Here is a 24,286-nt window from a genome sequence, read left to right as displayed (position 1 = left end):
GGTTATTGTCATGTTTACATCACTGTGTGCGTTTAGTGTGTAGTGGCTATGATCTGAATCTCGATTGAAGAGAGCGGAACAATGCCAAAATGAAGGGTCGTTTCTGAGTGTTCTTTGCTGGGCAAGGAACCTGCGAAAATGTCATGTTCCCACAACGAGGCCGTCCTTGAAACAACCGCAGGTGCGGAACAAACCTCATTCAACCGCTCCCATAAACAAGTAGTAGCATTGTTTCTTAGTTTAGTGTTCTTATTCTCACTACTCTTCATTCTACCTATGCCAGAAAGAGGAAAAAAAAAGGTTTGACTAGGCCAAAAACATCTTTAACTAGTTCGCGACATTGAATATGTTGCTAACATAGTCAATGTAAACGTGAGGTCATAACTTACAAGTAAACTATTTTGTCGATACATGCATTAGTTTTAACAACACAACACGTCTTTTCTTTATACTTATCTTCATCTTAAACCTTTTCTTTCTTTAGTCTAACAGTATTACTCACAAAATTTAAACATCAAAGAATGAATCTTTATTATACCTGTCAACAATTATTTAAAATGTTAAATATTTTTATGTTTTATATTTAGGTACAGATTTTACTATAAATTGTTAGTTTTCAATGAGAATGTTAAAGACATCAATAATAGTCTCGAAGTCCCAACTAACGAACTAAAATAGTGGATATTTCTGTTGGCATATAAACTCTGTTGAACTCTGACGCAACAGGGCACCGGATAAAGCAATCATGAAGTGCTTCTCCTCATCCTCCGTCTCTCTCTTTATTTTCCTTTGTCTATGTTTTGAGAGGTATATTAGCACGGCCTCTTCTTACTCGTTTGCGATAGTTTAGTAGATTGCGTGTTTCACTTGCATGCATCCTTTCGGAACCCATTGGAAGATAAGTCTGATCAGCAATCGCTTCGCTCATCTCATGGTTTCATTTTGATTGCAAAATTGTATTAATTACCCATAAAGTTTTTGCGCTGTTTCTTAAAAGGCTGTTCTCGTGAGTTGCTTTTAAAGTTCAATTATAGCATTTCATCATCGCATATCGCTATGAAAAATTTTAAAGTCAGCGTCTCAATTTTACTTTGGCCCTGGGCACTTTTCCTGCATGAAGTCAACCCAGATTCCAGCATTTATGTTGATTGCCATAAATAGTTTATTGAATTGTTATAAACAAGCTTCAATTTGGAACTGTGTGTGGAATAAGTTTTAAATTTGTTAGCAAGCTTAAATTTCTAGATTGAATCCTAATTTGCACAACAACGTCCCAGTGCAAGCTTTCTGGATGTCTTAATCTTTGTGCCCTTGTTCTGTCATATCTAATATTGTCATTTCAGTGTGTGGTCTCAAAATGTATCGGAGAGTGATCGACAGGAAGCTAGCATTCCACCAAGAGGTTGGAACTCCTATGATTCCTTTTCCTGGACAATATCTGAAGAAGAATTCTTGCAGAGTGCTGAAGTAGTTTCTCGGCGTCTCCATGATCATGGATATGAGGTATAGTTTCTGTGAGGAATCATCTGTGAATGAGTTTGAATATGCTAGTAGTTCTTTCCTTATATATAGATATAATAACTTGCCTTCAAACCTTTGTAGTATGTTGTGGTGGATTACCTCTGGTATAGAAGGAAAGTTGAGGGTGCTTATCATGATTCTCTTGGATTTGATGTGATTGATGAATGGGGGAGGATGCTTCCTGATCCAGGAAGGTGGCCTTCTTCTGAAAATGGGAAAGGATTTTCTGAAGTAGCCAATCGAGTACATGGCATGGGTTTGAAATTTGGGATTCATGTCATGAGAGGGATAAGTACACAAGCTGTAAACGCAAACACCCCTATCCTTGATACAAAAACGGTATTGCTTTGCATTTGTGCCATAATTTAACTCTATTTCTTTCTCGTTTTTTTAAGGAAAGATATCAGTCGTAATGAATGTCCCATTCAATGCCTTTTATCTGCAATAGAGCATTACAAAGCAGGAGCTGAGGATGTTGTCTACATTAATCTAAAGTTTGACATTGATATCTTTCAATTTCCTAGGGAGGTGCTTATCAAGAATCTGGTCGAGTGTGGTATGCAAAAGACATAGCAATCCCAGAAAGGGCTTGTGCATGGATGCCTCATGGTTTCATGAGTGTGAATACAAATTTGGGAGCAGGAAAAGCTTTTCTGAGATCCCTTTATGAGCAGTATGCTTCATGGGATGTTGATTTTGGTAATTGGACTACTATTTTACATTCTATTTTTAGAATGCTCTATCACAACAAATTCATGTCATTGAAAGAAATCTTAATGACTTCCATAGTTTTATTGCATCTGACCAATAAGTTTGGATAAGTAAAGAAAGCATTTGTATTTATTTCTGGTACAGTAATTGTATTTTTTTTTCGTTAAGATTATTGTTGAGACTTCATTAGGTCGGCTAGGTGTTTAATGGTCTCATAAACTTTACTTAAAAGTTTCATATCTTATCATATCGCTGTAGATTGCCTATGTGTTCATACTTTAATTCAGGGGTTAGGCTGAAGTAAAAAACCAACAGAAAGTACTCAAAACTATATCATGTAATTCAGAGGTTATGTCTTTCATTGACGGCTATTTTAACAGCTTTTCTACTTTCCACGCAGTGAAACATGACTGTGTATTCGGGGATGACTTTGATTTAAATGAAATAACCTATGTTTCTGAGGTATTCTGGAGTTCTCCTGTCCTCCTACCTTCCATTCCCCTTATTCTCGTCTGAAAACCCAAGATTGGTAATATCATGGAAGATCCTTTGGAAGCTACTAATTACTTGTCATTCCATCCAGGTTCTCAAGCAGTTTGATCGCCCCATTGTGTATTCTTTGTCTCCTGGAACTAGTGTGACACCAGCCATGGCCAAGGATGTCAGTGGACTGGTCAATATGTATCGTGTAACAGGAGATGACTGGGATACATGGGGGGATGTCAAATCACATTTTGATATTGCCAGGTGGTTACATTGTTATAATTTAGTTGACACATTTGTATCTGCCTTTAGAGTACCTCGATAATATTTTATTTCTGAATCCCTGGTCTGTTATTCCATCATTATATCATATAACTTTAGTTATTTGATTCTATCAGGGATTTCTCAAATGCTAATATGATAGGAGCAGAAGGTTTAACGGGGAAATCTTGGCCTGATTTGGATATGCTACCCTTTGGATGGCTAACTGATCCTGGTAATGAGGCCGGGCTGCTACTTTTTCTCTGTCCTGTATTAATATGATTACCCTTGTACTTTTAATCAGTTAGCTACCAACAATGTGATTATGGACAGAATTACTTCTGTTTTCATTAATCATTTATCCTTCCTCTATCTTCTGCCCTTTTTGTTGTTTTAAGCAAATAACTTTTATGTGAAACCAGAATCCGGTGGCATTGTAAGCATTTGTCTGCATATAGATTTACTCTTCCATGAAGAGGACATTGCTGGTTCACTGAAACTGTTAGATTAGAAAACTCAAGATATTCAGCAGTCTCGTCGTGGGAAATTGCCACAAGCTGTTTAAATTTAGACTCACGGGAAAAATGGATTATGATACTGCATTTTCACTTTTTTCTTTGTTTTTGGAAGGTTCAATTGAAGGTCCACATAGGTTTAGTCGTCTCAATCTGGAAGAAAAGAAGACACAGGTATTTCTACAAGCACAGCTAAGTTTTTTTCTGATATATTCATGTGCTAACTTTAATTTGCTTACAACTGTATATGTATTATCAATAGACTGAGTGAATGTCTTTCTACCCCATAGATGACTCTTTGGTCTATGGCAAAGTCTCCCCTTATGTATGGTGGGGATGTTCGGAAGATTGATCCTAGTACATATGATATTATCACAAATCCCACCCTTCTCGAGATTAATTCTTTTAGCTCAAATAATATGGAGGTATGTGAGCCATCTAAATATTTTGGTGTAATAATATTTTGATCAAATTAGTATCATATTTACTTTGCCGCATTGGCAGTTTCCTTATATCACAATTGTGAAGAGTGAAGATCAGGATCTTAGTTTGAGAAGAAGTGGCAAAGAAATAAAAACAACTTTCACCCATTCATTAGGCCTCACAAAGTGCACCGAGTCAAAGGCAATAGGTTGGGCTAGTGAAAGGCTTAACCTATATCTTGAAAGAATATGTTGGAAAAGGAGTTTAGGAAACAAGCATCTTGCCCCCTTCTGTGTGCACAAAAGAGAACTTTACTTCCCATTGTAATCTTGCTTATCTTGCTATGTTCCATTTTTCCTAACTCTGATATGAATAATAATGATGTTAACAACAGAAATTGGTACTTGGATACTGATACAGAGATGAAGTGAGTATGTATCAAGAGTATCATCACGGGAAACATCATTTAGTTGCAACTAACAGATTAAAATTTTGCTTGGATGCTTCTCCAAAACGCAAGCTCACCTCTAAAGAGTTCAAGAGAGGGACATTTTCTCCCTGCAGGTGGGATTCAAATCAGGTATGTTTAATCTATCTTTAGGTTTTGCAAGGGTGCATGTTGCCCCAGCTTGTAGTTTTTGCAATTTTGTCTGAGTTTTATACAATTCAAAGATAATCTTGCTTGTGCAGCACACACTGCTCCTCTTCCAATCTTAATATTACTTTCGCATGTTTTTTTACATGAAATAACATTTAGATATGCATCTTTACATGTATATTTTTTTTTTTGTGTATTCTGTTATAAACTGATTTTTGAGTCATTCACAGATGTGGGAATTGAATCCTAATGGGACCCTGGTCAATAGTTATTCTGGCTTGTGTGCAACAGTAGAGTCTACCGAAGGTGAAAATTTGCAAATACACTTTCCCGAATGATGTTTGATTCATGCAGTTGTAGAGTTTATCTTGTTTTTTGCTCATTTTTGCAGATACTATTAATTCTGGTGGCTTGCGCTCTTGGATTGCTACAGGAAGAAAAGGTCTGTTAACAAAAACTACAGCTAAATTTTGATTGTTTTGTTTCTGCACTTAATCCAATCCAAAAAACTGCATTAGTGTATATTTTGCAGACACTGGTTGAGGTTGAACTAGTAGCATGTCACATTAAAGATTTCTTTGGAGTTATTCTGTTCTAACTCTTACAATTGTATCTGTGTAGGAGAAGTCTATATTGCTTTCTTCAATCTAAGTGAACAGAAGACAGTAATGTCTGCACAGGCATCTGACCTGGCTAAGTTTCTTCCTGCCAAAGACTTCAGAGACTTCAGTTCTTGTGAGGGCAGTGAAGTGTGGAGTGGAAATGCTGTAGAAATAACACAATGGAGGCTATCAGCAGCAGTAGAAATGCATGGAAGTGCACTAATTGTTCTGAAATGCAGCTAAAGGAGAAAAAAGGCATTTCACTGGCTAGCTAAAATATGAATGTAAAATGTGGATGATGATTGCTGCATAGAGGGTGCTGTGGAAGAACACATTCTATTTCTAAAATTAAAATAAGGGTTTGTGATTTTCCTGATAAATGTCCACTAAGTGTGGTCACTGGAAGGTGGTGGAAGTAGCAGAAAGCTCTAAACTGAAGTAACCTATTTTCCATGCTTCAGAAAGTGAAGATTGAATCCTTATTTTAATTCTTCAAATCAACACATTGAATAATTTAGCTAATAACATTAACAAATAACTTTAATTCTTGTTTTTAGCTATAGACAATGGCTAACTGTTAAAAAATATATAAAATTATTACTTTCTAAATGTTATGTTAAAATAAAAAGGTTGTCTTTTTGTTTTATTGCTGGTATTTAATTGAAACGAGTGATAGTATAAGGAAGATAAGGAAGAACCGATTATCTTATATCCTGGTTATAGTATTTAATTGAATATATTATAGGTTTAGGTGTAATTTTAATTTCTTTGGTTTCTTCTGTGATTAAATTTCCTTTTGTTAAAATTCATGTATATTTATTTTTCACAGTCTAAACTTTTGCAAATTGAATTGAACATATTATTTTAAACTTTTCTATTTAAAACCCAGTGATTAGAAACATTAAGTTTCACTAAAAAGGAAAATATAAAGCAACCTTCTCACTACAGATTTAGTATACACACACTTAAACGCATTTGACTACTTCCAGATAGTTTTCCTTTTTAAAGTGAAGTGCCTTATATTTTATTTGAAATAAGTGACGTAAGCCATTGCATCATGAGCAAGATTTAACAGGATTAAATTAACTTAAATGGAATGGAAAAATTGGCTTTTGGTTCTATAAATGTTTCGTACAAAGAGACATCTAAATATCTTTTCTTAAAATAAAAGAAACTAGCCAAACGCTATCACTAAATATTACTTAAATAATTTAAATTTAAAGTTGTTGAATTTTTAATTAAATACTTTTATGTAGTAAGTACTTAAAGTTTTTACATTATTTAAGTGAATTTTTATTATTTAATTTTTTCATTAAATGTGTGGTTTTGTCATCTTATATATTGTATAAATGTAAGGTTTGTATAAATGATATTAGGGTTAAAATAAAATTAATGTTTATATTTTATTTATTGATAGGGTTAAATATGTTTTTAGTCCCTAAACTATTGGTCGTTTCTGGGTTTTCGTCCCTCTTTTAAAGTAAGGTACAATTTGGTTCTCATTCTTTTCGAAACGTTCGTTTTAGTCCTTGAAAACTAAACACTGTTTAAAAATTTGGTCCTCATTTAGCAACAAATGAAGACTAAAACCAAAGTTCCGAGGACTAAAACGAACGTTTCGAAAAGAATGAGGACCAAATTATACCTTGCTTTGAAAGAGGGACGAAAACCAGAAACGACCAATAGTTTAGAGACTAAAAACATATTTAACCCTTATTGATAAGATGTTCAATTATGATTTCGTTATATTTTTCAATGATTATTAAGAAATTTTTCTGTCATCATCATTGATGAAATAATTTTTCAATAATAAAAATAATTTATTATTTCATATTAATAGTATTATTATTTTATATTTTTGTAATACATTAACAAGTAAACAACACATTCAATTAAAATAATAGAATTAAATAAAAAAATATAAAAAAATTGTATATTCAACAAACAAAGAAAAATTAATAAAAACTCAATTAGAAATACTTAAATTCATTATAAATTTAAAAATTAATTGAATCTAACAAATGATTTATTTATTGTTGTATGTAAGTAACGTGAATCATGATAAATTTAAAATTATTAATGATTTTTAATTATAGATTAATTACATATTAATTTTATTTTTTTTTTAATAAAAGCATATAACAATTACTAAAAATATACTCAATTGTTTTAATTATTAATAAAATTGAGGAGTTTATATCAAAATTAAATTTTTTTTTTCAATTATACTAAAAAAAGAAAAACATAGGAGATTTTGTAAATAAGGATAGATACTTAGAAAAGTCAGATATAGAAGAATTGGCGGGTTAAAGAATTCATTCTCTGAACCTTTCTCCGTCCGTTCTCTTCCCTTCCGTTCCATTTCCGTCATCTTCTTCCTCTCTGCAACAATGGTAAATCAATGATTTTTTGTTTCTTAAATTACAAAAATGGTTTTATCAGCTGCAGTCACAATAACGACCCTATTCAATCCATCATCATCATCATCTTCTTCTTCTTATTCTTTCAGTTCCCCTATTTTCCCAAAACCTAACACCTTCACTCCTTCCAAATCCAACGCCGTTAACGCTCTATGCACCAAACCCAAACTCCGATCCAACGTCGCCGACAAGCTAAACAACATCGCCTCCGAGTTCACCTCTCTCTCCCAACCCATCGACCGCGTCAAACGCCTTCTCCACTACGCCTCCCTCCTCCCGCCCTTCCTTGACGTCGACCGGGTTCCGGCCAACCGAGTCGTCGGCTGCGCCACCCAGGTATGGGTGGTGGCTGAGATCGACGAGCGGCGGAGGATGCGCTTCCGCGCCGACAGCGACTCCGAGATTTCGAAAGGCTTCTGCTGGTGTCTGGTCTGGATTCTCGACGGCGCGAAACCCGAGGAGGTCCTCATGGTCGAGAGGGAAGATTTGGCCGACGTCAATGTCGGATTGGGGATGAGTCTCAAGGCTCACTCCCGGACCAATACGTGGCACAACGTTTTGTTCGCCATGCAAACTGCCGCCAAAGATTTGCTCTGATTTCACTTTTTCCCTCTCACGCAAATTTTGTAACAATAGTTTTTCATCTTCTCTTAAACTTGCCTTGGTTTTATCGCATGTTTGATTATAGCAATGCAAATTCCATTCTACCGGGATATGCTGGACATATATCTATTTCCTCTTCGAATCTCAGTTTTTATTATGCTGCTACTTTTTATAGTTTTTTATTATCATCTTCTCCTCATATTTCATACCGCCAAAAATTATATTTATATGACCACTTTCCTGATCGGTTTGTAGTTACAGATGCTTGTAAAACCTAGATATTACACGGTTGACATGTTCTTAAAACATGATTCACGTGAGCAGTGGTGGTGGTATTGCGATTATGACAGGTTCCTCAATGGTTGGTGAAGAACAGATATGCAGATGATGATGATATCTGATGTACACATATTGAGGTATTTTATTTATTTTCTTCCCACCACTTGGTCTTTTGGTGATTACAAAATGTTACTAATGCTTGTGGACTGTAAAAAAAATTATACTTTACTTTAGTATGTGTGATGTCAGCCTAGAAATTTTAAGGTATGTTATGTTATCCTTACATAAAACTTATGATATTTAGAATTTTATCTTAGTAATATACAAATAAATTGACCCATAAATATTGGTTTTAGGTGTCTATTTTTTCGTTGTTTGAAACATAACAATATTAGGAACGTTAGCTTAAGAATTTTAATTGAGGTTCATCTGGGGTTTAACCTCCTAAATCTATTATACAATTCATAGGACACTTAGTAACTTTAGATTAGATTGTAATTAAAAATGTAATTTGTTTGGATAAAATTGGTTATTCCAGTTATATATTGGATTGGTTTGAATAGTGACTATAAGAAAAGGGAAACAGAAGAGTACAAACACATCTGGTGCATGGATAAAATTTGTGGTCAAATCTGGATTATGACTTTATTGTCTTATTGTCTAATCATCGTAGAAATTAGCAGAAAGAACTACACATGATAAGCCTATGGGAAAATAATTAATTAGGAGTTCCTCTCCCAAAGAAGATTTCACCATGTTCTGGATTGTTTATATTCACTAAAAAAGGATTTTATTCTATGTTCGTATTCACCTTGGAAACTGTGATTGGATTAATAATGTTCTTATTAAAGTTAATTTTTGCAAACAATGTCTTTTTTTGTTAAATGTTTTAAAGTTAAGCTTTTATTTTATCTATTGGTACTTTTATTGAGAAACATAGTTATTTGGCTGGTTGTTGATTAAATTTATGATAAATATGATTTTGGTTCTCATTGTATAAATAAAAAATGATTTGGTCGTTAATAAGACAAAAACAATTACTCAATTTTAAAATATGCAATAAATGGGACAATTATCTTTTGTAAGTCTTGTGTAACTATTTATCGTTAAGGTGTAATATTAAGAATTATTTTGAGACTATATTATATTTCTTGAGAATTAGTTTGATTTTTGAGTTAAAGTTTACACCAGAGAGGTTGAATTAAAATAATCCTATAAAAAGCCGATAAAAAAAATAATCCTATTGAAAAACGAGTTTGACTTATACTATTCTGACTTAAATGTATTTGATAAAAACGAAATATATTTAGATAATACTAATCAAAACCATTTTTATATGTAATCACTGGACATGGTATGAAATTTCAAAATAAGCAAAAAGTACAGGTGGTCAAAGTAGGAATAAGTGGTAGTTTTGGACATATTTTAATATAATAAATAAATTGAGAGAAATATTTAAAACCTTCTATGCGTGCGTAACCATTGTCGTCATAACCACCTTAACTATTTTATTTATTTTATTTTTTTGTGTAGTGTGCTGAAAAGTTTGGATTCAACTTCATCAGTGTACTACTGTGAAATTGGGGGAATTTCGAAATTATATAATTTATTTATTTTTTACGAAAAAGGATGATTTTTAAATTATGAAATTTGTGTATCACTTTTAAATTTAAAATTATATAATCTGAAAGTTACATACCATTAACACTTAAATTACTTATTCAAGTTATATAATTAAGTATATATTTTAAAACTTTAGATAGCACAGGAAGTTTCAATAAAAGTGTTAGAAAAAGTCAAAAAGAATATTTTAACATCTGTAAGGTGCAAGAGAAAAATCTCGGGTGGAAAAAGAAATTAGCCCAACACAAAACTAAGCTAAAGAAACTACAAACAAGTTCCTTACTAGGCAGTTTCTTTATGTACCTTCATAAATTTATTATTGCATTCCATGCTAAAAAATATTTACTCTTGTCTTTTTTGGATTGCAAAATATGGAAAAATGATTTTTAGATTGTGTAATAAAAAAAATTGATTGTGTAATTCAGAAGAATTTTTTCTTAGAAAAAAAATTCAAATTGTATAATTTGAAAATTAAGTGACTTCCAGATTATCTATTTTTTTCCTTAACTATCTCTATTTTTTGGAAGGCATCAGATTACACAAAATGAAATCTTTCTACATGGGAGTGAAGGTAGAAATTTACGAGGTGCAAGAAGAAGCTGTGTCCTTACTAGTGCTAAAAAAGCCCATGGACCGTGTTCCACCCTTGAGTTGAAAAGTAACTTTTAATCTCAGAAAAAAGTTTTAATCAAAAATAAAATTACGAAAAAGAAAAAACGACTCCACTGGGGATCGAACCCAGAATCTCTGGTTCCGTAGACCAGCGCCTTATCCATTGGGCCATGGAGTCCTTTTGATGTTAGGGTACGTTCTTAAATAATTTTAAATCAATTTATTCAACAAAATTTTTAAATCTTAATTAATTTGAATATTAATTATGGTATTACTACTGTGCCTAACTTTACAGCTGATTTGAATTTTAGTATTTGAGAGCATTGAATATGTTGGTCCCCTGACTATGTGGTGAGTTTTTGGCTATGAATGAAAACGGTGATATTAAAAGAATGTGTACTATGTTGGAACCACAAAATGACTATTTCCCTATCATAAAGTTTACTTACATTTCACTCACAATTTTTTTTTCAAACTCTAAATAAAGTGGGTACAAATAAAAAATACTAAAATAGTAAAAGATTAAACATTTTTTAATTAACTTTTACATATAATAATAATTAATTTCTCTTTAAAATTTTGAGCGAATTTAATTCTTAGTTTAAAAAATAAGAGGATTTAGTCTCTAAAATAAATGGACTGTAAAATTTTATATAACTTTTTATGATGTTTTATCATGATTATATGTGTCATTATATACATGCAGATTACAATTGATTTTTTATTTTTTTAAAAAACTTTAATTATTTTGGATTGTCTACTTTGAAAAGTTTTCAAAATAATAAAAATTTTGAATTTTTTAAATTTAATTAATTCAAAAAATAATTAATTCATGCGTATATAATGACATGGTTAAACATTATCATTTATGGTGGAATCTCATTTGATGATTCAACAAAATTCTGTATTGTTTCGGAATTAAATCCATTCATCTATGAAGTTGAAAAATTAAATTGATTCAATTTTTTTTGAAAACTAAGTTTAATTTCATGTAAAAATTAAAAGATTATAAACATATTTAATCTAATAAAAAATAAAGACTATATTTTTTGTTATTTTAATAATTTTTTTATTAACTTATACATAAGTATTTGTTTAGTTTGGTGAGTTACGTATACATCACTTAAAACAAAGTTAACTCACAAAAACCCTAATTTAACACTCTGTGGTGCGATTTGGTTGAAAGGTTAATTAGGGATTATAAATGAAGGTATGCATGAGCTTTTTGTGTGGTGAAATGGTTGGGTCTTAGGTTTATGATGTTGCTTTGGTAGCTGTTTTTGATGTGTTAGGGTTGTCACCGTAACACAAACCTAAATAAGAGCAATGTTCTAATTAACGAATGATGGATTTTAAAGAGGAACTAATTATTTCTAAACTTTCATAAAATAATACAAACTTTTCTTTTTATCTTCTACTCCTCTCTTTTCTTTAATTATTATAAAAATATTATATATATCAACAATTTTGATGTTATATAAAGTTGGTCAACCGTCCTTATTAAATGCTATCTATTTATATTAAAACTTATATATTCTAATACATTAAATTAGCATTTGACATAATTGGGATGTAGTTGAAGTTAATATGTAAATATATTATAGTCAATAAAAATGTCGACGATAGGGTAATATAGTATTTCATCTAATCAAATTATCATTTAATATAAAATATATAAAGAAAGTAATATAAAGAAATTATTCTTCAAAATGTGTTACTAAGATTTTTACTAGTATTCTTCTAAATTACAATGAGATAACTTAAATTAAATTAATTTCACTCCCGTTTAAATATAAGTAAGGTTGCTGTTAAAACTTTTGATATTTTACAATTAATTATCTCTCTCTCTCTCTCTCTCTCTCTCTCTCTCTCTATATATATATATATATATATATATATATATTAAATATACATGCAAAGAATAATAGATTTATTACATTTTGTTCAGAAAATGTCGTAAAATAAAGCGATGACTACATTTATTTGGACTGTCAGGAAAGTTGAAAATTTTGTCATTGTAGTAAAGAAATTAAGATGATATAATCTTAGGGAAATTATATAATCACTACATTACAATTTTTTTCCCATTGATTATGATAAAATAAATGTCTCAGAAATAAATTTCAAATAATTAAATAAAAATGAATATAATTTTTTAATTAACTAATAAATTAAAGATGTTTAAAAAAGGAAAAAGTATGGAACGATAAATGAACTTGTTCTTCAATTATCTTTTGAACTTCCCTGATCAAGAATCCTTCGACTCAATTTAAATAATATTCACTTTTTTATATTGGATATTAATATTTACTTTTTTTAATTTATATATATATATATATATATATATATATATTGTCTCCACACCCATATTTGTTTTCGTTTTAATTTTTTTAATTAACTAGATAATATAAAAAAATTATATACACATACCCTTTTTTTCCAACTTACTTTGAAGACATATTTGATATTTTATTCTTCTATATAATTATCTAATATTCATCTAGTAGTAATTTGATATTTATACAGTCATAATTTATTTTTGATAACTGATGTTAGAGAAAAAAAATTGTATCCTTGCCACATTTAATCTTTGATATATTATAATTTTTCTTGTGATTTTTTTATAAATAATTATTTTTATCCATATTGATTCTCATACTCAAACAGTATAGAATTCTCATTAAAATTTGAAAAAAAAAATATGCCAACTCATTTATCATGAAGACACACGTATACATTAAATGTGAAATTAAAATGTACCAAAACAGTCTTACCTCAGCACGATAAAATAAGAATTTTATTGAAAAAAGAAAAAGAAAATCTAATAACAAACTATTCAGACTAATAAATAAATAAAACAACTCTCTTTAAGAAACATTCCTTTTCTGTTAAAATAACAAACATTCCCTAATTTTTAAACATTGATTGGAACATAAAAAAAGAAATTTACGAGTGGAGAGATTGGTCTTTTCTTTGTTCCGTTCAGTCACGACACATGGCAGTTTGTATGAAACAGAAACAGGCTAATGGATTTCATAATCTCATTCATTCCACCTTAATCTTTGCCTAAACCAATTAATTAACAAAACACAATCCCATAAATAACATCACTTTTTATTTCTTTATTTATTATTTCCTTCTTCTTATATTTTTTTCAAATGCAATCACCAATCACGATTTACCTTCTCTTTCTCTCTCCACAAAAATTAATTTCTATGATCCAGTAGGAGAAGAGAAAGGGAACACAAAACCCAAAACCCAAAGAAAGGTGAAAGATGAAGGACCATGTCCTTTCATGCTGTTTAAACTCTAAAGATCTTGTTTTGTAGTCATATAACCCATACCACCACTCAGAGGGAAGAAGATTCCATTGTTCATTTATTTCCTTATACGTGTCTGCCTCTTAAAAATTCTTTCTTTCTTCCTTCTGTAATATCCATCTTCGTTTTCGATCAACCCCATCAAACTCCTCGCACTTGGGGTGTTTTTTTTCTTCTGCTTTTTACCAGAAAGTCTTCCAAATTTGCTCAGATCTTTGACTTCTTCCTGGTGAGTTCTTTGTTTTCTCTTTTTTGTTGTTGCAGAATCGATGAACTAAAGTTGGAAGCTTTGATTAGTAGGATTGAATTTCCCTAAAACATGACCTCGTGTAACGTTTTTTCCCTTTTTCCCTTCTTCTCTGAAATAAAGATAAAAAAGAATGATAAATTTAGGATCACGGGTCGTAGCATACAATACAGCTCTTCAGTTTAGAGATGAAGATTCTGCTAAATGATTTATCAATTCATTTTTTGTTGACTGGCACAATCATTGCGTCTTTATCACGCTGGAGAATTGTGCCTTTAGTTTCCTCCGGAGGTTTTTTTCTTGTAAATCCTTATGTTACTAAAATAAAATAAAATAATTCACTATGGTAAGTTTTATATTTTCTCTTTCCTTTTTCTTCTTTCTTTTTATTTGAATGCTTTAATGGCAGTTTCTATATTTGCATAGGAACTGCCGCTTGGTTTTGCAATTGTTTAGCCACTAAGTTGGGAGTCATTATCCTCTTTATTGGTCTGTGAAATCCGTATCATCTTCTGTCAAAGATATCACATGAGTTGTCCAACCTAACTGTGTTAATTTTGGAAAAGGCACATTCTTTTCTCGTTTATGGTTCACATAACTCGGTGTATTTCTTCAACGGCTGTTAGTTAAATTTGGTTTCTTTGCCTTTTCTTCTTGGCAACTTCTAGGACACTAACCCACAGTGCCTTGTAGAGGTGCTCTTGCTTCCATAGCTGCCATTTGATTGATATGGTTGAAAACTTTAACAGAATGGTGTTATTATACGTTGCCATGCTTCTTGGGTTTTGGAACAACGTCATGAATAGGAGTAAAGTAAAACTACTCGTGAATGCCACTGGTGTGTTACGGATTTGAGGTCATATTGTATACTTTGTATTCCACTTTATATAACTTTTTTTCTCTCATAAAACAATTATCTATTGTGTTGTCTTGACATTAGAATCATTATCTGGTTCCAAAGTTTTTATGTTTCTTGTTCTTTCTTGTTTCTTCCTTTAGCAGGGTTTCTATTATTCTAATTTAACCAGCGTAAGTAGCTGCTTCTTATACGGAGGATACTTGCCAATTGATAAACTGAGGAATAGTTCCTGCATATAGTTTTATGAACATACATTTTACAGAAGTTGCAACATAGATGGGGATCATCACTCGAAGGTATAATTATTTGTGATAGCTAACTGTGTTTTTCTCGCAAGAAATTTTGTGGATTCTAGTTACAGTCATCGGCTCCCTTCAATTGACATTGAACATTTCCATTTCATTTACTGCAGTTCTGGTGGTAGAAAACCGAGTGAAATTATGAGGTTTTTTGTGACAACTTTTATTGGTATAGTTTTCGGATTCTTTATAGGAGTATCAGTTCCAACATTGTCAATAACAAAGGTACAGACTGAGTATCTCCTTCCTCTCATCTTTATAGCATACTCTGTACAGAAGCATATTTTTTCGAATGGTTTCATGTTGTTAAACTTGATAATGTTATGCTAACAGTACTTAACAATTTGCAGTTGAATCTCCCATCCGGCCTGCTTCCCTCCATCGATCTTTCCTACATCGAAGACAGATATACAGGCCGCCAAGCATGGACTTTTATGAATAATGGTAACAAGAGAAGTTCATCTCAATTTGAAGCATTAAATGATACATCAAAGGTATAATGGGGATTCTATGTAGTTAAGGATCTATAGCTTTTATACCGTTTTCATGTTCTTGTTCAAAATGTCAATATTGATAAGAGCTTTCAACTTCCAAGGATGGCTACTTAGAGAGTCTGTATATCTAATTATTTATCAATCACATGCTCCTCATTCTCTTGCTTCTATTCAGATTTGGGTTCCATCAAATCCAAGAGGTGCAGAAAGATTACCTCCTGGTATTGTTGAAGCTGAGTCGGACTTTTATCTGCGTAGATTGTGGGGTAAGCCCAGTGAGGTGTGTATCCTAACCTTGTCATTTTTGTGCACTAAAATACTGAAGCTAAATTTATATCAACTCTTTATTTAAGTGCTACATGGTTTAAAAAGGTCTAGAAAAAGAAGTTTTTCATATGTTTGGTCAGATTCTTGCTTGCTTATATGAAAAAAAGCAAACAAATATAAAGTGGACTGAGCTTTTAACTAAGTTAACTCTTGCAGGATCTGACGTCCAAGCCAAATTATCTTGTAACCTTCACTGTTGGCTATGAGCAGAAAAACAATATTGATGCAGCCGTGAAAAAGGTTTTAGTCAGTCCATTCTTGTTTCTCTGTCTCTGTTTGCATATGTTTGCTCATTTGTTTTTTAACCAAAAATTTGGTCCAACAGTTTTCTGGGAATTTCACTGTCCTTCTGTTTCACTATGATGGCCGAACAACTGAATGGGATGAGTTTGAATGGTCAAAGCGGGCTATTCATGTGAGTGTTCGCAAACAGACCAAATGGTAAGGAGCTAAGCTGTTCACTATTTCTCTTAGATGATTAAATTTTGTTGTGATTTCTGCAATAAATATTGCTTTTTGACAACCTAATTTCAAATATGCTACCGTAATCACAATTTTAGCTTTTCCCTTTCAGGTGGTATGCCAAGCGGTTTCTGCATCCTGACATTGTGGCACCGTATGACTATATATTCATATGGGATGAAGACCTGGGTGTTGAGCACTTCGATGCAGAAGAGTGAGTATTGGATATGAGAGGTACCTTTTTCTTAAGTTTTTGTTTTGTTTTCTTGCCAAGTTTCACGTGCCTCTCTTGTTTCATATGCAGGTACTTAAAACTGGTGAGGAAGCACGGCTTGGAGATTTCGCAGCCTGGTTTGGAACCTAATAAGGGCTTGACATGGCAAATGACAAAAAGAAGAGGTGATCGTGAAGTCCACAAGTAAGAATGATCGGAATGCTGCACCAGTTTTGTAGTGCTTGTCATTACTTCAAAGAATATGCTTTAACTGTTTATTTTCTTGTATTTCTATTAGAGTGACAGAGGAGAAACCAGGATGGTGTTCTGATCCTCATTTGCCTCCTTGTGCAGCGTAAGTAACTGCTGATGTATATCATCATTACATTATCTTGTCTTCTGATCTGTATATAATTCTGTTGTCACTGTTTCACAACTGTAGATTTGTTGAAATTATGGCCCCAGTGTTTTCGCGTGATGCATGGCGCTGCGTGTGGCATATGATTCAGGTTGATTGGTTAATCCAAAAATATTGATTGTTTTAGAAGATTCCCCTTGACTAGTTGTTTGATGTTTCTCTAAGCATTTGCTAACATAGTTCTTGTACTACTGGAAATTGCAGAATGACTTGGTCCACGGGTGGGGTCTTGATTTTGCTCTTAGAAGATGTGTGGAGGTAAGTCCATTATCATATTTTCTCTACTCATATAATTGGTGTGACCTTAGGATAAGCACATGCAATGAAAAGAAAAAAAAATTGAAAAAAAATGCCATCCATGCATGATGCTACGAGCTTTAAACTATTATCCTTTTTCTGACATAGCCTGCACATGAGAAGATTGGAGTTGTTGATTCTCAGTGGATTGTTCACCAAGGTCTTCCCTCTCTAGGGAATCAGGTATTTCCTTTGCCGTGATTTCTCTAAACCAAATAGTTTCACTCAAAAATCACATTGTAAAATGCTTATCAATATTCCCTTTCTTTGCAGGGTGAATCTCAAACAGGAAAAGCACCATGGCAGGGGGTATGCTACTATCCTTTGCCAGTTCCATTACTAATTATTCAATTACTCTTCTTCTCATGATATTAGTTTGCCTTTTCTTCTCCAACATAAAAATTCTATGGAAGACGTAATGAAATTTGTGGATGTTGAAATGTTGTTGGTGCTAGGTGAGGGAGAGGTGCAGAAAGGAGTGGACCATGTTTCAGACTCGGCTGGCAAATGCAGAAGACGCGTATTACAAGTCCATAGGAATTGATACATCTAATTCCACTGCTCATTAGGGGTACCACAGCCAAACTTGACTTGTACACAGATATCATTACCACTTACTACTAGGCATAGATTTTCTTTCTTCCTTAGAAAAAGGTATATTCCTTTGCAATCACAATCTAGAGTTCTAGCTAGGGATCAAATATCAATTTCACGGAGCATCGCTGTACCTAAACTGAATTAATCAAGTGAAGAAAATTGATATTGCGGCATTAGTCGATTGTGACATGATCCAACTCCTTCTTATACTTAACATAAGAAATAGAAACATGCTTGTTCTTATTGTTTTATTCCATGTCTTATATAGTGGAATAAAATTAAAAATTTGATGTTATCATTAAGGTTTTTTCTTTTTTTCTTATTTTTTCCATTATAGTAACACTTTCCATGTGTTGACACACACGAAGACAAGTAGAGGAGGGTCATTTTCAGAATCCGATGTGGGGCTCAAATCGGATATGCGTGGTTCCAAATTTATTTCCGAAGGACTGTTTTGATCAAGTCATCACATGTTCAACTCTGATGAACTTTCTAGATTGGTTTACTAATGGTTCCTGTGGGACACTTTTTTTTTTTGTTGATTACCATCAGTTTAATCAACTCAACTTGTTCGAGGATCAATCCAACATTTGATTAACTCTCTACAATGAGGACAACTCAACCAGATTCTTCCATATCAAACAATAAAACAGCTAAAGAGTTTTGGAATTGGTCTCTCGTGTGTTGTCGATCACGCGTTAACTGGGTCAGGCCACTGGTATTAGTTAGACACCAACGTAAGATTCACGATATCGTTCTCGACGTAAAAGTTCCAACATTGATTTTTCATGTAAACACAGTGGAAAATGTAGTCCACGACCCGAAAAGCAGAAATCTTTAAAATTGCAATGTGAAATCATGACTAATGAAAGTTAATAAATCATGAGTCACTTCTCAAAGGATGAATTGGTTTGGTTGAGAGGGTGACATGTTGACGGCACTTGAAAACATGGTCCCCACCACACTTAACTAGGGCTGTTGATCTACCAACTAAAACCAGAGATGTTTTCGATGTTACGATACACTTTTATATTAATTTAATAAATAAGATAAAATAATTATAAAAATATTAATTTATTTTTATATTTTTTTAAGAAAAAAAATAAAAAATAATACTAAATGAACTCAACAAAATTTAGATGTGTTAAAAAATCATTTCTCAATCTTTTCACTTCTATCCCTTACATTCAGTCTTCTTCTTAATCATTTATTTTTATTTTTATTTCACATGATAGCAGATACCACTTTGTATATATGGGGTTCTGAGAAGGAAAATAAGTCTTCTTGGGAATTATGATAACGTACGTGTTAAATAAACAAAACTGCTATACAGTATCGACACGTTTCTCTGTTAAAGAATGTTTTAACTGAGAAAATTTTCATACTATATATCAAATTTTCATACTATGTATATGGATATGTTACCAGAAAATCTTAGTTATTTTAAAAAGTAAGCATAGAACTTATTATGTGTATATACATTTAAATCTAATACTTTACTTTCAATGCTTTCTTTTAGTATTTTTCCTGTAATATTAAAATTGTTTAAAAAAATTTATTGATATTCCATCACATCACTTTGTTTTAACTACACAATATGTTTTTAAAATATAAATACTATTCTTACAATATAAGTTTATTAAATATTTAAATAATGTAAAATTTGATGTACACGGATAATTTCATGCTATTTTAATAATTATATTATAAAAATCCTTTTTTTTATAAATGAAACATATCATTTCTACATAATTTTAATACCAATTTAAAATTCCTGAAATAAACATAATACATAGTTTTTGTTTCATCCTTTTTTCTTACAATTTGTCATAATAAAATGAAATAAAAGCATAACAAAACATAAAAGGAAAAAAAATTGTTTTGATAACCATCTTTTTTTTGTCAAAAGCCGCGTTGCCGCTGTGTCTTGTTTGGCAATAAAGTATTGTCAAAGTCTTTTGAGAAAAAGCATCGCACACGTGTACGCAGATACAACGCTAAAATTTATGTCGACCGCATATGTTACTTACAAAATAAATAATTTATATTTTTCTTACAAAATAAATAATTTATATTTTTCTTACAGAATAAATAATTTATATTTTTCTTACAAAATAAACGTAAATATGAAAAATATAAGATAATCAATCATAAAAATGCTTCATTCTAAAAGAGGGAGAAAAATCATACAAAAAATAGTTTTTTATAAAAACTACACAAACTGTATATTTTTATGTATTTTTATGCATATTATTTGAAGTAGTTTTTAAATATTATATGAAAATTAAATTATAGTTAACATGTGTCGAAACGAAGAAACGATAAAGAAAAAAATCTGAAGTGTGATAATTGATTGGGGGCAATGAAAGCGTTAGCTCGAGTTAAGAGCTTTCGCTGATGGAGCAGCCGAAAATCTAGAAACCTCGGATTGGTGACACCGCATATCTCTGTGGACACGTGTCCTCCTCACACCAATCCTCTTTCTGATGCCAAATTGCTCCACGTGTTGCCACGCGTAAATTAAACCCTTACCCAACCATGGTTACGCCTACGCTTATGGTTACCATGTCTAGTTAAGGATATGTGAACCAACAGAGCTCACTATAGTACAGTGTCTCTCTCTCTATATATAGTATATTATGTATAAAAAACTGGAACACAACATTTTCTAGTATTCATCAAAGAACAAGTGGGTTTGTTTTGTGTGTGTATGCTGTGCTGTAATCGGTGTCTGATTCTGGTCCTCTGCAATGGGTCTCTCAAATTTTCCAAGTGCATCTGAAGGGGTGCTTCCTGTGCTGGTGATAAACACGGTTCTCTCTGTGGCTGTGTTGAAGAACATGTTTAGATCCATGCTCCAAGTTGTCGGAGGCAGTCCGAGTCCAAGTTCCGGTGCGAACAGCGAACAAGAATCTCATGAAAGTTCACGAGAAAGGAGGGTGTCGATAACGCAGTTCAAGGCATTGACGAAGGACATAGGAAGAAGAAGCAGTGGCAGTGGATGGAAGGGTGTGACCATGGTCGAGTGCTGCGTTTGCTTGTGTCGTTTTGAAGGCAATGAAGAGGTTAGCGAGTTGCCTTGCAAACATTACTTCCACAGAGGCTGCTTGGACAAATGGTTTCATAACAAACACGCCTCATGCCCCTTGTGTCGTTCCATGGATTAGACATGTCAACATCACTCACATACTGTTCTTGCTTCTGTAACCTGTTACGTAGCAGAGTTAGTTCTTGTTCTTGTAATAACCTGTTACGTGTGTCTGTGTATATCCTGATTTCTTTAGTTTGATTTTGTAAACCTACTGCAACCAACTCAGTTCCTGTATGTTTAGATTTAAGGAACAAAATGAGAGATGGGGTTGTCTTTAAATAGTTGTTTGGTTTTGTAAGTGACAGTGCTTGAAGCTTGAAGCTTGAAACTTGATAATTTCTTGAATTTTCACCACTGCATGATGATTCTGCATAATTTCAATTTAATACTTCTGTTCTGCCTTGTTTGTTTCAAGCTTGGAATTGAATAATTTGAGAATTTCTAACCTAAATATTTAAGGAGGAATTCACCAAAGAGGATTCGATTTCAGTGTTAATAATGAGAAATAATTTTTAAAAATTAAATTTAAGGATTTGTTGCAATTTCTCCCACTTTCGTTCCTCTTTTCTGATAATATTCATACTCTTGCACCTTGTAAAATATAAATTGGGAAATTTGATTTATATATTTTTTCTGTGTAGGATAAATAATCGATAGTTTTTTAGTTAGACCAGCAAACAGTAGTAAATATATATATATATATATATATATATATATATATATATATATATATATATATATATATATATATATATATATATATTTACTCTCTGCAATTTTTCACGTTGCATACTGTCAAATATTATATATTTTAGTGAGTTTAATTTTGATATATTGTTTGAAAGAAAAAATCTTAAGGTCATATTTAGCTTTTGATTTTTCATTCCTGCCTATAATCTTTAGTATTTTTTTTATTAAGGAATATTATAAAAAGAGGGGAAACAAAAATTCAGCACGACTCTTGCAATATGAATTTGAGGGAGATATTAATAATTGTGCATCACAAAAGTACTTATTTGTCCTTTATAGTATTCTAAAAATAGATCAATATCATATTTCACTTGAAATGTCTTTATATCGTACTCATTCGAATATAAAGGTTTTTCTTTCATTTTCATTTTCATTAATTTGAATATTTCATCATAATTATATATTTAGAACTGAAACAAAATGATTATTAAGTGGTGAGGGTATGATTTTGATGGAAAGAAAATGTACACACTTATGGGATGTTATAATGATTTTGTTTGCAAAAATTTAATGCCACACATTGATTTGCTTCGTACAAATTCCTCACATTTGAAACATTATTTTAATACTTTTAGTTGTGCCTCGGAAATATAAAAACACAAATAAATAATAAATGAGTGAAGAAAATCGGATAATTTATAATATTAATTTTTTTATTAGAGTATATATGTGTGTATTTTTTAGGGAGAAAAATTAGTAATCAGCCTATATTCATTAATTGAAACGAAATTAAAAAAAAAAAGGAACTTGTGAATGTAATTGAACTTAACTCGAAGTAATCAGTAAACTATTATTAATTATGTATATAAAGTTTTACCGTCTAATTTTTTATAACTATTTTAATTGGTATGTATATAAATATTGTTGATTTTTTTAATGATAGAGCCATTTGGGAATTTTGACAGAATTGAATATTATTTATTTATTTCACAACAATTTGTTTATATATTTATATAGTTTTAAATTAAATTATATGAATATAACAAATATGTTCTTGATTTAAATTATCAAATACTTTTTAAAAGAATTCGAAACCTGAAATAATTAAAATTAAATGGTACGAATTTTATTTTCTTTCCATCCGAATCACTCTTATTTGGGTCGAGAAAGTTGACTTTTTTGTATGATGTTTTAACATGGTTTGGGTTAAATAAATTTATTTTTATTTTTTGAGTTTACGAAAGTAAGGTAACGATATTTATCTGAAACAAATAAATTATATTTTTTTCGATAACAAATTATCAAAATTTACTCTCTTTTTTTTCCAATAAAAAGTTAACTTGTACTTCCTAAATAAATTGTTATTTTATTTTTTATTCTGAAAAAACTATTGTAAATATTAATATTGATTGACATAGTGATGACAAGTATTTAAAACCATGAAATAAAGTTATTTACATGGCATTTTTGAGTCAGAAATAAAATCAAAGTTTATTAAACATCAAAATTATTTATTAGAAACAAAAAATATTTAAGTTTAAGTAAGATACATTAAAAAGGTATTTTTCAATTTTTTAAATGACCATGGTGATAACAAAAATAACAAACAAGAGTAACGCATTATGCTTAGAAAACATAAAACATAAAAATAAATTACAAAAAGATTTAATTTTAGTTTTGAGAACTACTTCAACCTCGAATTTAGAAAATAATATTTTGTTTTTAAAATAAAATAAAAAACTGACAACTATCCCAAACGAACCTAAAACTTGAAAAAACGAATATGCGATCCCTCACTCTCCATTTTCAATGGCAATAAAAGAATTTCCAAAACTGTAGAAAAGAAGAATAATAATTCCTTCCATTGATAATTAATACATGAATGAGTATTCATTGAATCTCATTTCTCGATTATTTTTAAATATTAGTTTATGGAATTTTTAATAAAATAAATTATAAATTTTGATGGTTAAGATCTCATTATGTTACGGGAAAAGATCTGAAGAGCTACTGTATAAACACAAATTTACATGAATGTTGGTATTTTCCCGGAGTTAATAAATAAAAAAATTTCCAAATATTTTTAAAATATTGTATAATTGGGCATGTATTATTTATACAATTAAAAATATTTAGAAAATCAATCGGACTACACTTTTCAACTACTTTTGTTGCAACATTATATTTATATATCATTTAAAAAAGAACTCATTCTAAAACATGAAATGAATTGTGGATCGAAAGTGGGCCGCGTTTGGGCTGACAAATTAGAGCTGAAGGGTATTTCTTCTTGCACCCCATACATTCTTCTCATGGATAT

The 24,286-nt window shown here is 31.3% G+C and overlaps 4 protein-coding genes and 1 non-coding gene across 8 annotated transcripts; 4 read left to right on the top strand and 1 right to left on the bottom strand.

The window, feature by feature from the left end:
- The first annotated feature begins 621 nt into the window (after positions 1-621).
- On the top strand, positions 622-5,611 carry LOC124847619 (uncharacterized). Its single transcript, XM_047325158.2, has 14 exons — positions 622-807; positions 1,344-1,503; positions 1,603-1,860; positions 2,046-2,220; positions 2,633-2,694; positions 2,816-2,979; positions 3,114-3,211; positions 3,607-3,665; positions 3,782-3,916; positions 3,996-4,237; positions 4,335-4,494; positions 4,743-4,818; positions 4,904-4,954; positions 5,134-5,611. Exons 1-14 carry the CDS (start codon positions 746-748, stop codon positions 5,355-5,357), a joined length of 1,926 nt encoding a protein of 641 aa, XP_047181114.1. The 5' UTR covers positions 622-745; the 3' UTR covers positions 5,358-5,611.
- A 1,807-nt stretch (positions 5,612-7,418) lies between these two features.
- SUFE2 (sulfur E2) lies at positions 7,419-8,278 on the top strand. Its single transcript, XM_047325151.2, has one exon. The coding sequence runs from the start codon at positions 7,544-7,546 to the stop codon at positions 8,129-8,131; it is 588 nt and encodes a 195-aa protein (XP_047181107.1). The 5' UTR covers positions 7,419-7,543; the 3' UTR covers positions 8,132-8,278.
- Positions 8,279-10,756: 2,478 nt separating this feature from the next.
- On the bottom strand, positions 10,757-10,829 carry TRNAR-ACG (transfer RNA arginine (anticodon ACG)). The gene has a single exon. It is a non-coding gene; the product is annotated as a tRNA-Arg (tRNA).
- A 3,001-nt stretch (positions 10,830-13,830) lies between these two features.
- On the top strand, positions 13,831-18,436 carry LOC124847604 (uncharacterized). Of its 4 annotated transcripts, none has more exons than XM_088116519.1 (16): positions 13,831-14,200; positions 14,968-15,056; positions 15,221-15,373; positions 15,490-15,601; positions 15,727-15,870; positions 16,046-16,150; positions 16,354-16,437; positions 16,523-16,638; positions 16,772-16,873; positions 16,964-17,077; positions 17,172-17,228; positions 17,316-17,382; positions 17,496-17,549; positions 17,697-17,771; positions 17,862-17,897; positions 18,044-18,436. In XM_088116519.1, exons 3-16 carry the CDS (start codon positions 15,354-15,356, stop codon positions 18,155-18,157), a joined length of 1,200 nt encoding a protein of 399 aa, XP_087972645.1. In that variant the 5' UTR covers positions 13,831-14,200; positions 14,968-15,056; positions 15,221-15,353; the 3' UTR covers positions 18,158-18,436. The 4 variants fall into 4 exon arrangements, with proteins under 4 accessions (XP_087972645.1, XP_087972644.1, XP_047181088.1 ...); XM_088116518.1 differs by having other exon boundaries at positions 14,968-15,074; XM_047325132.2 differs by lacking the exon at positions 14,968-15,056.
- A 2,387-nt stretch (positions 18,437-20,823) lies between these two features.
- LOC124847605 (RING/U-box superfamily protein) lies at positions 20,824-21,627 on the top strand. Its single transcript, XM_047325134.2, has one exon. It carries the CDS (start codon positions 20,936-20,938, stop codon positions 21,350-21,352), a length of 417 nt encoding a protein of 138 aa, XP_047181090.2. The 5' UTR covers positions 20,824-20,935; the 3' UTR covers positions 21,353-21,627.
- The last annotated feature ends 2,659 nt before the right edge of the window (positions 21,628-24,286 follow it).

The sequence above is a fragment of the Vigna umbellata genome, chromosome 5 (assembly GCF_029865625.1).
Source record: "Vigna umbellata cultivar VRB3 chromosome 5, Vumbellata_1.0, whole genome shotgun sequence".
NCBI classification, from domain to species: Eukaryota; Viridiplantae; Streptophyta; class Magnoliopsida; order Fabales; family Fabaceae; genus Vigna; species Vigna umbellata.
The sequence above is the reverse complement of the archived record's forward strand: the minus strand, read 5'-3'. Positions and strand labels throughout refer to the sequence as shown.

Excerpts from the sequence above, each read along its gene's own strand:
- LOC124847619 (XM_047325158.2), top strand. The coding sequence starts at position 746 with ATGAAGTGCTTCTCCTCATCCTCCGTCTCTCTCTTTATTTTCCTTTGT. Across the intron at positions 3,917-3,995 it reads TTAGCTCAAATAATATGGAG|TTTCCTTATATCACAATTGT; the intron begins GTATGTGAGCCA and ends CCGCATTGGCAG. Across the intron at positions 4,495-4,742 it reads GCAGGTGGGATTCAAATCAG|ATGTGGGAATTGAATCCTAA; the intron begins GTATGTTTAATC and ends AGTCATTCACAG.
- SUFE2 (XM_047325151.2), top strand. The coding sequence starts at position 7,544 with ATGGTTTTATCAGCTGCAGTCACAATAACGACCCTATTCAATCCATCA.
- LOC124847604 (XM_047325132.2), top strand. The coding sequence starts at position 15,354 with ATGGGGATCATCACTCGAAG. Across the intron at positions 15,374-15,489 it reads ATGGGGATCATCACTCGAAG|TTCTGGTGGTAGAAAACCGA; the intron begins GTATAATTATTT and ends CATTTACTGCAG. Across the intron at positions 16,639-16,771 it reads GTTCGCAAACAGACCAAATG|GTGGTATGCCAAGCGGTTTC; the intron begins GTAAGGAGCTAA and ends TTTCCCTTTCAG.
- LOC124847605 (XM_047325134.2), top strand. The coding sequence starts at position 20,936 with ATGGGTCTCTCAAATTTTCCAAGTGCATCTGAAGGGGTGCTTCCTGTG.